This window comes from Mesoplodon bidens (genome assembly GCF_964165515.1).
Source record: "Mesoplodon bidens genome assembly, chromosome: 10".
Lineage (NCBI taxonomy): Eukaryota > Metazoa > Chordata > Mammalia > Artiodactyla > Ziphiidae > Mesoplodon > Mesoplodon bidens.
In genome coordinates this window covers 33,712,897-33,727,733 of record NC_138172.1, presented here as the reverse complement: position 1 = coordinate 33,727,733, position 14,837 = coordinate 33,712,897, and the positions used below count along the sequence as shown (strand labels likewise).

Below are 14,837 nucleotides of genomic sequence, written 5' to 3'. Positions count from 1 at the left end.
AACATATGGAATCACAGAGAAAACACTTTGCCTCCACAATCTTTGAGTGCTAGTTTGTGTTGTAACTGGCAAACCAAATGGATTCCCTGAGTATTGGGATTGAGGCACCAGCTGCCTAGAGTAAGAAATGTCTCCAGGCTAAGAGAGCAGAGTAGTATCCTGGCCAATCACTTGGACACTAAGAGTATACTGTTTTCAGTAACACCAAGAGTTCAGGTTTTACCTCTGTGAGGATGCCCTGCTCTTGGCCTGCCGAGGAGTGATCTAAGTATTTCTTTTTTAGAAAGGGGTTCTCTAGAACATACTGTAAAGATCCTTGGCACTGAAGTCAATGATAAATAGAGATGTGGCTAGATTCTACCAGTGGGTCATGAACAGCTTAACCCAAAGTGAGTCTACAGTGAAAACCAATGCATTTGCATTCCAGCAATTTGATCTGGGGCAAGTCTGTGATGCATTACAATGCTGGGATCAAATCAAGCTTTTCTGGCACTCATCCAACCACAACATGAGGCTATGGGAACCCTATTGCATGAAGTTCCTTCACTGCTGTTCAATTGTGTTCACCTCCTAAACCATAAAGGGTAATTAAAAGTCATCTGCATACCATGTAATGGAAGTGTAAATGGGGAGCACAACCAGGTGTGGCCCCAGGTAGAGGGGGGAAAGAAATGCCTGGTCAACCATCCCACTCAGGTGCTTCCTGCTTTCCTTGACAGGATGGTTCTACCTCTGCTGAGATCCAATTTTGGCTAGAATCTCATCCTTACAACCAGCTCTCCTGAATAATTCCCAGGGCAGAGTCTGCCTTCTCCCACTCTTGGCCATACCTGTTTGGCTAATTCTTAGAGACAATCCTATGATGGTCTGGACACAATAGGGGAGGGGGAGACATACCCAAATCAGTTATACTGTGCAGACCTGGCATAGCCTCCAGAATGTTAACCTGGACATAGGACTTCTCTGCAAGCTCTGGGGGAAAACACAGAGAATCAGTGGACTAGTCTTAACGCCTTCCTGTTCCCAACTGACCAGTGGGTAACCAAAAGCAATGCCAGAACTGGTAGGAAGGGGAAAAGAAAACCAAGCACAATTTATCTCTGATCACAAAAGTATTCTAACTAGTTCTGAGAAATAAGCTGGTTCTAATTTCAACTAAACAATAGTGTCTGGCCCTCATTTTAAACAGGCATTTTCATCAAGGATGTACATTTCACTACTTCAGCACACAAGGGAGCGTTTGGGAATAAGGCTTAGGGGGTAAGATTTAGTTTTAAGCTTCCTTCAAAACCCTTTAGCAGCAGGAAAATCCAATGATTTCAGAATTAATTATTTTGATGTCAGTCCTTTCTTCAAGGGTGGAGGAAAAGAGTTGGGGGGATTGGATCTAAGACACAGAAGAAGGAAAGATGATAAATTTTAATAATATTTTTTAGAACTACCATCCCTAGAGAAAGAACAAGAAAATTAAAAAAAAACAAACCCTTAACTAATTCCCAATTGAGTCCCTCTCCCAATATTGCAAAAATCTAGAAGGAAGATTTTTTTAAGAAGAGGTAGAATAAAAGTGTCAGGGGTGTGTGCTTGTGAAGAAATGGAATTGGGAAGAACACAAAAATTGGATAGACTTATATGTCTACTACCAAACTATGATTAATCCTTTATCGTCTTGTAAGCAACAAGTAACAGAAAGTTAATTTGTACTGCTCTCTTACCTTTATACAGCGCTCAGCCTAGAATCAACTCAGATGTCAATACCTGAAGAGAGTCATAAAGATTCTTTTGTTGTTAAGCATAGTTGGAATTTCTGAACTGATTTCATATCATCTTCTCTGGCTCTCTTGATAGGTGTTTAATGGGAGTTTAGGTATTTCTAGGCAAATTAATTTACAAGACACTCAAACGTTTTCAGAAAAGAAATGGTGGGACTCCCTTTATAACTGCAAGTAATCTCTGCCACATCTGGAAACTCAGTGGTATTTAATTCAAGAAGAACCTCCAAAATTGGAAGGGATCTGAACTAGAATACAGCAAAGAGACTGGAAGGAAAGGTTCAAAATGGACACCATTGCAAATAATTCTAGTATGGTAAAAGTCATCTCTGCAAAGTGTCTCTTGCAACGTGGCAAGAAAGAACATAGCACCAATTTTGTGGTCATGATTCAGCAAGCAGCTCTCCATGTCTTCTACCAAATCCTATAAGTTGGTGGTGGCTTTCTGGAATATTAGGGTCAGAAGAATTATGAGGCTAAGTCTTGTCTAATGTAATGATTGATCAAAGAAGTCTCTTCTTTTAATAAGCTGCCCTGGCGATTCACTCACTCACTCATTTATTTATACAGTCAACTAATATTTGCTGAATGCCTACCATGTGCTAGCAATTGTGTTAGGCCTGGAGACAAATGGTCAGCAGAAAAAAAGTCATGAGGCCACATTCTCAGTCCTCATGGAGTTCATTAACTAGCATGACAGATAGTTTCTATTCAAGTAACCACCAAAACAAATGCAAAATTGCGTCTGTTCCAATGCAATTAAAAGATGTACATGTGCTACAAGAGTGCCAAATTGGGGATTTGACCCAGTTGAGAAAGTCCCAGAGGCCTCTCTGAAATAGTGATATTGGGCTGAGATTGAATTGAACCAGTAGGTGTTAACTAGGTGAGGAAAAGAGGGAAATGTGTTCCAGGCAAAGGGAATTGCATATACAAGGCAGAGAGCACGTTGGCTTGAATTTTTCTTTATCCCACCAGCAAGGGAAGTCAGGGAAGATTTTTCAGCAGTGACAGCCAGAGAGTGATGAGCCTTTCATGAGACATCTTTAGAAGAGATCATGCTTCTGCCCACTGAGGTTTGAGAACTTCTGGCCTGGCCTGGACTCTGGCTGCAGTTCTCCAAGGTATAGCCACCACCCTGAGCAGGCCAATGGCATGGAGGTGGTCACTACTGTCCACCTGCCTACCTCCTCATAGCAAGGAAAGGGCAGGATTTGGACTCCAATGATATGTTACTGAGACTGCCAGAAAGTCAGGGAGGGCGTTCTGTCAAAGGGCCCTGTTCCTATTCTATTTGAAAATCTCAATAGCCATAACAAGCAAATTCTGGCATTAGTTCTCTGTGGCTCCAATTGAGTGCCAATGCTTTTTATTTTTTAAATTATTTATTTATTTATTTATTTATTTATTTATTTAACATCTCTATTGGAGTATAATTGCTTTACAATGGTGTGTTAGTTGCTGGTGTATAACAAAGTGAATCAGCTATACATATACATATATCCCCATATCTCCTCCCTCTTGCATCTCCCTCACACCCACCAATGCTTTTAAAAAAAATGCAAGCTAAGCGCTGGGACTTCTTCAAGGCTGGAGCCAGGGGATTTGGAGGGTGGGCTCAATTACAGCAACCTTAAACAGGGCACTCTGAGTGGTACTGGAGGGAGTCCTCCCTGTTCTGACACTGCATGGTTGGTGTATTCTGCTTCCTAACTTTGGATAATTTCTGCTCCAGAATATACCACTCTTAGCAGATCCTGCACAGCCTACCCTAGCCCATTACTGCTGTGATGGTTCACCTTCTTATTCACTCCAGCCTCACTGCCCTCCCTGCTATTCCCAAACACACCAGGACTCTCTTGCCTTAGGGTTTTGCACGGGCTGTTCCCTCTGCCAGAACATCCTTCCCCTAAATATCCACAGAGCTCACTTTCTCACCTCCTTCAAATTTTGCTCACGGCTTCTTCCCAGTGAGGCCCATCCTGTCTACCCTATTTTACAGTGTCATCAGCCCCTCAGTCCTACCCTGGATTCCTGTTGTTGTTATGCTGGTCTATATTTTTCTTTTTTCTATAACTTACTTATTATGTTTATGGTTTATTACCTTTCTCTCTACCCCCTCTAATTTAACAAGGTCCATGAGGAAGGGATTGTGGATACTGTGTGTAAAATATCTGTTGTGGATGAATCCCCAGCACCTGTCAGAGAGCCTGGCACATGGTAGGTATGCAATATGTTGGGTAGTTGGGTGATTATGAGGACAAAATGAGATAACGTTTGTAAACCTTTGTATATATAAAACACTTGGTATAGACCTGGCTTATGGAAGTCATGTAATCATTCACACAATAAATATTTATCGAGTGCCCATTATGTGCTTGGCAAAGTGCAATAGCTATGGGGATTGTTGAATGAGCTACTCGAGTTCAGTCACCGGGAATGATGTGGGCAGAGAGACCTGTATGAGATGAGCTCAAAAGGCAGCCTGAAGAGGGTAACACATCTCATGAGCCCATCTGCCTCAAAATCCTTGCAGAACATTGGGCAGGTGAACACCCAGACCTATGACCTTCCCCTCCCATTAGCCTGGGTGCCTAAAAGAGCTCTGCTCTCCCAAATCAGACATGCAGGTGATGACCACTGAGGTCTGGGACTCACCCTCCTGGGGATGTCCTCTCTGATGGACGTCCATGTGGGCTGCATACACAAACCAAACAAACTTAATAAATGTTGGGGGCCTGTTCAATGCAGGCAGGGAACTAGGGTCTACAACTCCTAACATGTCTGCCCCCCACTCCCCAAGTGCTTGGGCTTCAGGGGTGGGGGGAGCGGGAAGGCTTTAGTGTCAACAACTGTCTGCTCTTTCTCCCACAGTTCAACAGTATGTTCTCAACAAGCTGCGACTCCAAGGCATGTGAAAAACAGCAAAGATGAAATTGAAATTAAAATCAAACTATCTCTGAGGGCTGGTGGTGATAAAATCAATTAGTAGTAGCAGTAGTAGTAGTAGTAGTAATAGCAGCTTACACATATATAGCACGTTGGTGTGCCAGGCATGTGCAAATCACTTTGTATACATTACACCTCACAAACAACCCTTTGAATTAAGTTATTAGCCCAATTTACAGATGAGGAAACTGAGGCTCAGTATTTTGCTCGTGATCACTCAGCTAACAAGTGCTAGAAACAAAATTCAACCTAAGCAGTGCAACTCCAGATGGCATCTACAAAATCCATTTAAGGTGTGTGGCAAAAAAATCTGTTTAAGTATCATGGTGTGTCCAGCTATAAAGCCTGAGCAGGGCACCCAACCTCTCTGGACCTCTGGTTCCTTCTCTATAAGAGCATCAGCCCTTCTGCTTTGGTGGGAGTCGATGAGTTAATGTATGTAAAGCCCTTTGACCCATACCTGGCACATGCTGAGAGCTCAGAAGTATTAGTAGTTGTTGATGTGATCAAACATCCTAAGATCAAGAGCTCTAGGCAGAACCTACTCTTTGTGAGTGGCTGGAGAACATTCTTAAATGGATTTTTGGCATCTACTTCAGGTATACAAAGATAAGGGGCCCTCACAATTTCTGGAATACCCATCTGCTTGCAACTCTGAATTACTTTCTGAACATGGTGGGGTTTGTGTGGACGCAGGTGGACTATACAAAACCTGAGCTCTATCACTTACAAGCTGTGTGTGTTGAGCTGGTTATTCCACACTCTGAGTCTCAGCTATGGCCCCTAAAAGAGGAGGTAATCTTGACACTCACATCACAGGGCTGCTGTGAGGACTGTGGGACAAAATCCCCCAGGGACACTGGATTCACATTCTGGCACAAAGTAAACCCTCAGTAAAAAAGGGCATGCTTTTATAAGCAAATTACTCATTATTTTTAGAATCATTATCATTTACAACAAGGATACGTAAATTCACATTCTTTCTTGCTCTGTGGCCAGTAGGGTGTGGGGAAGAATTTCAAACTTAAGTCATGGAAAGAAGCCCATTCTCCTCCTTTGCTGCCTCTTTTTCCACAACAGCCCTTCAGACCCTGCTTTAGCCCAGGCGGGAGACTAACTCTGCATGGCTGGGGTTTCCTAAATGTGCCCCATGATACCCAAAACCAAGCCTGTCGTGAATAATGAAGGCTTTGTACAGCTTCCCAGGAGCAAATTGAAGGGCTACACTCAATCCTTCCTGGAATCCAGGAGTGCATTTTCATGATGCTGAGAAAGAAAAAAAGCAGCCTTAAAAAAAAATTCCTTATTGGGAAGGGTAGAGGGAGATTTGGGGAGGAAAGTATCTAAGAGACAAAAAGAAAAATTTAATCCAATGTGCCTGACAGTAAGGCCTCTGGCATCTTGTCTTTACAGCACTGCCAGGCTATTTCAGAAGAGCTGTCCCTGTAGGGTGGCCATCAAAACTAGAACCACTGGCAAATACAAAATAATAAAATTGCATTATAAATCAAGATATAGTGCTATCATCTATGGTTCCAGACTTTATGGCCACTGAATACTGGAAATCATCAAAAGAGGTGAAGGTCAAGATGTGATGTAGGTCTTATGCACCCCCATCCCCAATGATGGGGGAGAGTATCTCCTTAGCAGCTGACTGACCTGAGACCTTTGGATCATGTATGCATCGTAGCTGGACCCGTGGTACTTGGCCGTAATATCTGGGCTGTAGCCAGCATCACAAGTGCATGGTATATTCGAGCTCGGGGGCTGTTTCCTAGGTCTATAAACCTGTGGGAGAAAGCTACAATGGTTAGGTGCAGGAGAAGGGGGCACAGGGCGCACAGGGAAGGAATTAAGAGAAAGCAAAGAAGGAGCCCCGACTTGACTTTCTGTGGCCCAGTGGGTGGAAAAACCAGTGTAGAAGATGCACAGCCCCAAACAAAGAGGTCAGATGTAAGCGGCCCCCGACCCCTGGGGCCAGCACTAGCAAGGCATGCTGCTCTGCGGAATGACCCCAATGTCTGGCAGTGACTGGTACCTTCCCTCTGCAGGAGAGGGCACCCAGGCGTGGCAGTGCTCGCTCTCGTGCTCGCTCTCTTTCTCTCTCTCTCTCTCTCACAGCAAGGCAGCCCCATGAGAATAAGACTCTGGTTCAGGGCCAAAGGATGGCTTTTCCTTCCTGAGGAGGGAAAAAGTTGTCCCAGTTGTGAGGGGAGAGAGCTTTTCCTTTCGGGCTTCCTTTCCATTTACCTTGCACACTGTGCTCAGCCCAGATCTCCCCAGCAGGCAGAGAGCCAGTCCTGGGGGCTGAAATCAATATGGACACACTCCACATGGTACCATGTGTCATTCACAGGTGGCCCTAGCTAAGATGTGGCAGCCACCTTGTGAGACCACAGACCATTGAGCCATTATCTGCTGAGTGGGTTTCATAATGAAGCTAGAATCCAGCTGAATATCTTTAACTATTGATTCCAAAAGCCCTCAAGTTAGATATGGAGGAGCAATAATGCCTGAAGATTTCAGGGATGACTTTGCAATATGCTTCAGGTATATATATTTCCATTTAAGCCACTACTAGAAAACCCTCCAGAAAGCAAAGAACTTTCTGCACAAGTTAGGATTTTGTCTCTTCTTCCTTTTCCCTCAGAAGAAGTATAGTGGCCTAGAGAGGAGGGAAAAACAGGTTAACGGGGTAAACAGGTAATAGAAAAATATTTGACTAAATAATGGCTGAGGAGGTCTCCAAGCATAGCGGGTGGGAAAGGGTCCTTGGCCGGAAAGTCCTGGGAAATAGGTGAAGAATCAAAGTTGGAAGAATGGTGAGAAAGAAATCGAAAGAACTGGATGACAGGAGTTATTATTGGGCCCAGAAAGTGAGCAAGACAGAAGGTAACAAGTCCAATGGGAAAGAAGGTGCCCAGAATTTAACTAGTACTTTTTAGGATTTAGTCAGAAGTCATAGAAAGTCCACTGGAAGGAAGAGAGCTGAGAGCTATTTCTGGGGAGATGATGCTAATACAAAAGAAAGGAAAACAGCACTGGTTGCAAACCACACAAGCCCAGGCACATGCACAAAAACACAGAAAAGCAATAAAATGTTGTTCCAGCAACAACTTGGGCCATTTCACTCCTACCTGGTTTTAGCTGCGTGAGCCTGCAGGATGGATGGCAAAATGAAGAGTAGCTAAACCCAGAGAAAGCACCCAAAACCCCAAACCCAGCAAAACACACCATTCGTGCGAAAGTCCCCACCTGCTGCTTTAACTGATGCACAAGTCGATCTTTTTCCCTCTTGAGGGCCATCACTTCTTCCTGTGTCTTTTTCTTTTTGGAGGCAGACAGTTCCAGCAAGGCAATGTTTGCATCTTTTTCACTGATTGCTGCAAGCAGTGCTTCCTGTCTGGTAAAATAAAGATTATTGTGATGATTTTTATAAAGTGAAAAAAAATCAGCATTTATAGTTGAAATGAACCATGAAGTGTTGCCTCATGGGGAGGACCTATGGATAGTGTTTAAGAAAAACTACCTCCTTGACTCTCAGAATGTACAAAGTAGTTTGGGTCAGAATCCCTGAGACCAACACACTGTGTCCTCTGAAACACACATCTTTTGATGGTTTCACAGACACAGCTGCATATGAGAAATGGAGGGAGTCAATCTGCCCATTCCTTTCTAAGACAACTACCCATTTATCCATCCAGTCATTCAACCATTCATCCATCTGTCAATCCTTCCATCCAGCTAGCCAGCCAGCCATCTGCCAGGTAAGGTTCTAGGTACCCCAAGACAACTCAACAAAATTGGGCAGCAACTTCAATATCAAGTATTATTTTTATCATGCAAGGTTTTCTTTGGAAGAAAGGCATGCAGAGATATTTACTAGGGTCTCCTTTAAATTTTCAACAAAATTAGTAACGCTCCCATGCCATTCCACCAAAAACCACTCTCATTTCTCAGTCTTCCTTATCTCAGTAATTACTGCACCATCCACTAAGCAGCCCAGGCCCCCTAATTAGAAGTCGTCCTTCATTCCCTTCCTATAAACTTCTCCCAACCACCAGTAACCACTGGTGTAGCTCTGGTAACCACTGGCTGCCCTGGTACAGAGACCAAAGTAGTCTTTAAAAACAATATAAATCCAGATTCCACCATTCTGTTGGATGAAAAGTCCATTCCATCACCCATTAAACTTCAAATTCAGACCCTTTACTGATGCCTGCAACTCGTTACACCAACTGGCCCTGAGCACCTCCCTGAGGTCATCTTGTTCCTTTCCTCCCTCCTCAATCACCAGCCTCTAGCACATTTCGTTCCTGATCTCTTTTCTAGTCCCTGAAAATGTTACACTTGTTCTCACCTCATAAGCTTTGCCTCTGCCATTCCCTCTGACTGGAATGCCTTTGCCACAAATGGCACCCTTCATGTCTCAGCTCAGAAAAATCCTCTCTAGCCACTATCCCTAGCAGTGTCTTCCCAGCTTCCACCTTGTACCCAAGCCACTGGCCTGTCACGTTACACTGGTTTTTCATGGAACTCTTTACTATTTGAAAGGATCTTAAGATACTTATTGTTTGTTTGTTTTCTAGGCTTGACACTCCATGAATTGGAACCTCATTTGTCTTGTGCACCACCAATTCTCCAGCTTCTAGAAGAGCATTAAGTGTAAAGCATATGTCAAAAATATTTCTTCAAACCTAGGGGCAAGATGGGAATAAAGATGCAGACCTACTAGAGAATGGACTTGAGGATACGGGGAGGGGGAAGGGTAAGCGGGGACAAAGTGAGAGAGTGGCATGGACATATATACACTACCAAACGTAAAATAGATAGCTAGTGGGAAGCAGCCGCATAGCACAGGGAGATCAGCTCGGTGCTTTGTGACCCCCTAGAGGGGTGGGATAGGGAGGGTGGGAGGGAGGGAGACGCAAGAGGGAAGAGATATGGGAACATATGTATATGTATAACTGATTCACTTTGTTATAAAGCAGAAACTAACACACCATTGTATAGCAATTATACTCCAATAAAGATGTTAAAAAATGTTTCTTCAAGAAATAAGTAAGTTCCCTTTATACTTTCTAAAAGCTGTGGAAGACACCACTGGATAACTCTTCCTGTCACTTAAAAAAATTACAATGCTTTGACTGCTGTTTAATCACTGATCATTGCTCACTCAGAAAAGTATTACAGTTTCTTGCTCCCATTTTACAGCAATTTTCTGTCAACATCTGTCACAAATTTTAACCTGGAATTTTCTGAGACCATTGACTAAGAAATGGCTCTCCTGCTATGTTTCATTTAGTCCTCCTTTCCTCTGAGGAGGACTTGTCTCAACCATTTGTGTTACTTCAGCAATATTCTAGATAATTGAGAAGACCCTAGAGACCCAGGAAAGCCTCCATATTGGGTACTTTCTTGCACACAAGTCCTAGGACTAAAACCTGGTCATGATGCTGTTTTGCCTTTCTTTAATCCCCATCACCAGACCAGGCCCTCTCCAGATGTTTGGACAAGATTGTCATTATTCGGATCTCAGATTTTTTTCCCTTTCCACTATAGGGATTTGTATGGACTTTTCTGGGCCCTGCTCATGCCAGGCAGTAGGAGCTTCTGTCTGAGGATCAGTCAGATGTGAGCAGCAGAAATGTCAGGAGATATCTCCACTTTCCAGAAGAAAACCAGTGCAGGCTGGACTACAAATAACAGCATTAATATTCAGCTTCACAGAGCCTGTCTTCCTCTGGATAACATCTTGAGACAACAGACATGTTGGCCATTCATAGCCACTGCGTACTTATACATAAGGCCAAGGTGAAGAGGCTGCATGGACTTCAAATCAGGGAGAACCCAATTGCTATCTACTCCAACTTAGCTACAACACACCCAAAGTGACTGCATTATTTTTTGCCACTCTGCCCCAAATAGAAATTTCCAAGTTTTTAAAATGGAAACAACCTAAAAGACCATTATTTGGAAAATTGGAAGTTGGTAGTACATTTTGCTGTATCCCAACGATTCACTCTTTACAGCTATATGCAGCCATTTAAAATGCTGATTAAAAAAAAGCAATGATATATGAAAAGATTTATGTTTGTTGAGAGACTCCATGAGTCTCATATTTCTGGACATTTTATGAGCAAAGGTATTATCTTCTATTCTCACAGTTTTCCAAGGGTGTTTGTAGAGTAAATAGCCTTGGGAGATAGATGTAGTGTCTCCCTTAGGATCAAAGGGTAAACATGCTTACTGCCATGTACAATAGTGTCTCCCTCCAGAGCAAAAGGCAGACATGTTACTGCCCATTATAAAAGGTTCAAGTTCCCTAAGCTCAGGGTTGCTCTCCTTTAATGAAACCCATTGCATATACAGCTATTCATCTGGCCCACCTGCCTTGCCTCCACGAGACTTGGGGAAAGGGGTATGGACATAAACATGCTGATGCTATTCTCTGCACCTTGAGCAATAAAGCCGTTGCCTCTGACCCAAAAGTCTCTGGTCTTCTGCCTGCGTCCATGAAACTGAGCCAGGCTAGCCTGTTAGCAATGTCAATAGGGAAAATCTCAGACCCTTCACAGTTTTTGACTTGCAAAGGTACACACAATAATATCCCCCAAACATAAAACCATATGCATAGAAAAATAAAATGAGAGGGAAATGCACTAAAATGTTAAGAGTCATTATCTAATGGTGGTGGAATGGATAGGCTAGTTTTTACTCTTTTTCTCCTTATACCTTTCTGTGTTATCCTTCCCTCCCACAAAGTATCATAAGAGTAAACATTAAAAAACTGTAAATGAAGCTTTTCAGTCACCAAATAAACTGCAGGTACATGCTTCAAATACTTGGCATACCTGAAATTTCCTCATTTTCCCATCAAGGTATGTATGTTCTCTCTGTCCTTCTCATTCTTTACACACAGGTAGGTGCACACACACATTTTCACATACATACACGTCTGGTACAATCCACATCATCTCCCACTTGGACAATTACAATAATCTCCTAACTAGGCTCCCTATGTCCACTTTTATATTCCTATGTTCCATGACGTTTTTAAACCCATTTTCCTCTGCCAGGTCAAAATTCTCAGAATGAGATAGCTTTAGTAACTGTTAAAAGTCATCATCAACCTAAAGAATGACCCTTCTAAACTCCTTTTCTCCTACAATTCTATAACTTGGGCTCTTCATGTATTTAACATGCATTGCTCCTCTTATAATACCATCAAAAGTCCCAATAAATTAATTTAAAATTCCCAGTTTTCTCTTGATCAAAGAAAAACATTAATTCCTAATTCTCTATAGATATTGTCACTAAATATAGCCCCAAATCTAATTATTCTTAATTATTGAACCTCAAATATATTTAAAATCATTTTTTTAAAAGTGTGTTTAAAACCACTCATCAATACTCATATCCATACAAAATAACAATTTTGTTCTTTGTAACCTTTTCATTATTGCTTGTTTTTTTGTTTGTTTGCTTTTGGCTAACAAATCTGTTTTATAAGTACTGGTATTATATAATGATAGAACTCTGAATAAAATTAGTGTAACAAGGATTACACATATTTGGAAACCCTCATTTAAATACTGGTCTTAAACTAATGATAATTTCTTCTAAAATACCTTGATTGAAATCTACATTCCAGTAATTCCAGTCTACTTAAATCAAAGAGTAATTGGCAGAAGATTTTTTTAAAGTATATAAAACTAGAGAAATATGAACATTTCACACTTTAGGATATCTGAAGAGATGTTCTGAATATGTTAAGGTTATATCTAGCCATTACCTATTTGTACAGGGAAGCCAGGCAAAGCAAATTCTTAATTCTAGGTTGACAGAGCCATTACATTTGTGTTTTTTTTTAAGCAAAAATCTTTACAAAATGAGTTTAAAATAACTTTTTATTAATCTGATACTTTTTAACAAATAGTTTAAATCATTATGAGCTAATTCTGCACGGTTATGGATTTTCATTAACCTTACTTTGAAAGTCAGGAGGGTTTTTTTTGAGGGTGAGGGATACTAAGCATAAGTTTTTTCTGAGAATAAGTTCATCTGCTAGCCCTACATTAGCTTCTAAACTTTTACAATTTCCATAAGCCAATGAGCTGATATATCTTAAAGCACTTAATAACAAACACTTCACTGTTTTTAGAAAATAGCAGACATTGAAATAAACTAGGACGCTTAAATTAAATGTTTCTGGGTTTTTTTTTTTGACTCAGCCTTTCAAAACTGAGAAAACTGAAGTATTTGCAGCTCTGCAAAGCCTCCTTTACATCTACATCTTTTTAAAAAAGGCTCAAGTATAAAGAGTATATACACTTGGCTATAAATTGGAAACACAAAGAAAAATCCGCATTAATTTCTTCATCAAGTAAGCCACCTTTTAGATTCAAGGCCAGATTTACATTGCTTCAGAAATTGTCACTGTCCCATCAAACTGAAGAAAGTTTCTATAAGCCTGAAGTCACTTTCAGCACTTAATCTGTCCATTTTGCTTATTCACAGACAACATAAAAAGGAACATATATACTCATCTTTAGATAGTTACTGGGGTTAAGTATATGCCAAAAGCTTGCAGAATTATCTTTAGAACACTGCAATGCTGCAGTATACAATTACTAAGGTAATCTGTCTATGCCCCAAAACGTAACTTAAAATATGAAAAGGAAGCCCAAATACGCTAGAAAGGAAGATAAGATAATGCAAAGAGAAATAAATCTATAAGAGTCTGCTGAATGCCAAGCTAAGAAAGTGGACCATAGACAGCATTTTATCAAAGTGCAGCCTAAACAAACGTCAAGGGGAATAATTTCTTTAACAAATATGGGCAACAATGGAGGAAAAAAGGGGGGGATTCTGTGCCCCTGCATGCATTTAGTCAGGGTTAACAATGGATAAAAATATGTGCAAGAACACATTTAATAACCCTAAGCTGTCATTCAGTTTGTAGGAGGTAGTCAAGATACAGCTAATAAAACACCAAAAAAATGGTTTTAGCCACCCTGAAAAAAATCCTCAAGGGAATAAAACAAAACAGGACTGAAGGGCATCTCCTGCCAAGATAAATGCCTTCTTTCGAGAGTTGCCTGTGGCTAGCCTTCACAAAGAGAGTTCCAGAATCCTCTGATGGTAATACATCCCTACGTCACTTATCACAGTCAATTTAAAAGGGAGCTTTACAAACATTTCTATTTCACTCCCTGTTGCTGTCATTCTATTAATGATGACTTGAGCTCTGACAGAGGGTCTAAAATTAATTTTAGGAGTTGTAAATGAGGCGGGCCAACTAGGAACTGTCATAAATTAGATTGGGGGAGAAGCATTAACACAGTTTTTCCTGTGGGCTCTTGCTTTAGTTAGCTGACCCATCTTTAGGAACACATTCAATTACAAAAGCAGATGCTTAAAAAAGGCATTCCATTAAGAAACGTTTGGATAATTTCAAGGGAAAACCTATATTATGTATGGTGCTCAGCCCACAGTCATGTTCTAATCATAATGTGGGGGAAAAAATTCCGCTCAATCAACTTTTCCCAGTTAATTACTATTTTCTTTCCCTCATGACCCTGAATCCTCAACCGTAAGTTCAGTAGGAGGTGACTTAAGACAGACGGTGACGAAAGACCCTGTTCAAAACAGCCTCTCTCTTACCCCTGGCACGAGGGTGGGTGAGGTTTGCTATGATTAACCCTGGAGATAGATGCTCATTTGCCTAAATTTTAAAAGCTGTATTTTCAAATGGCATCTTGAGAAAGAAAAGGCTTTTGTTTGTTTTGTTTTGTTTTTCGGTACGCGGGCCTCTCACCGTTGTGGCCTCTCCCGTTGCGGAGCACAAGCTCCGGACGCACAGGCTCAGCGGCCATGGCTCACGGGCCCAGCCGCTCCGCAGCATGTGGGATCCTCCCGGACTGGGGCACGAACCCGTGTCCCCTGCATCAGCAGGCGGACTCTCAACCACTGCGCCACCAGGGAAGCCCAAGAAAAGGCTTTTGATATCAATTAATATCAACACTACCCACCAGTAGAATGATGTATTGTGTATACAGAAGGCCCACGCAGAAAGTGAAGCAGCTTGCATGAGGTGGGCCCACAGGGTGAGAT

The 14,837-nt window shown here is 41.7% G+C and overlaps 1 protein-coding gene across 9 annotated transcripts in view; it reads right to left on the bottom strand.

The window, feature by feature from the left end:
• Nucleotides 1-14,837, bottom strand: part of ERC2 (ELKS/RAB6-interacting/CAST family member 2) — a 963,856-nt gene that overhangs the window by 235,166 nt on the left and 713,853 nt on the right. For 8 of the 9 annotated variants that reach the window (XR_014016968.1, XR_014016969.1, XR_014016970.1 and 5 more), the window contains 2 exons: nucleotides 7,977-8,124; nucleotides 6,381-6,509 (listed from right to left, as the gene is read on the bottom strand). Coding sequence is in view for 6 of the 9 variants with exons in the window: in XM_081247675.1 (XP_081103801.1) it covers nucleotides 6,381-6,509; nucleotides 7,977-8,124 (277 nt within the window). In the remaining 3 variants the exon portion in view is untranslated. The remainder of the gene's footprint in view (nucleotides 1-6,380; nucleotides 6,510-7,976; nucleotides 8,125-14,837) is intronic. The other variant, XM_081247676.1, reaches the window with a different exon arrangement.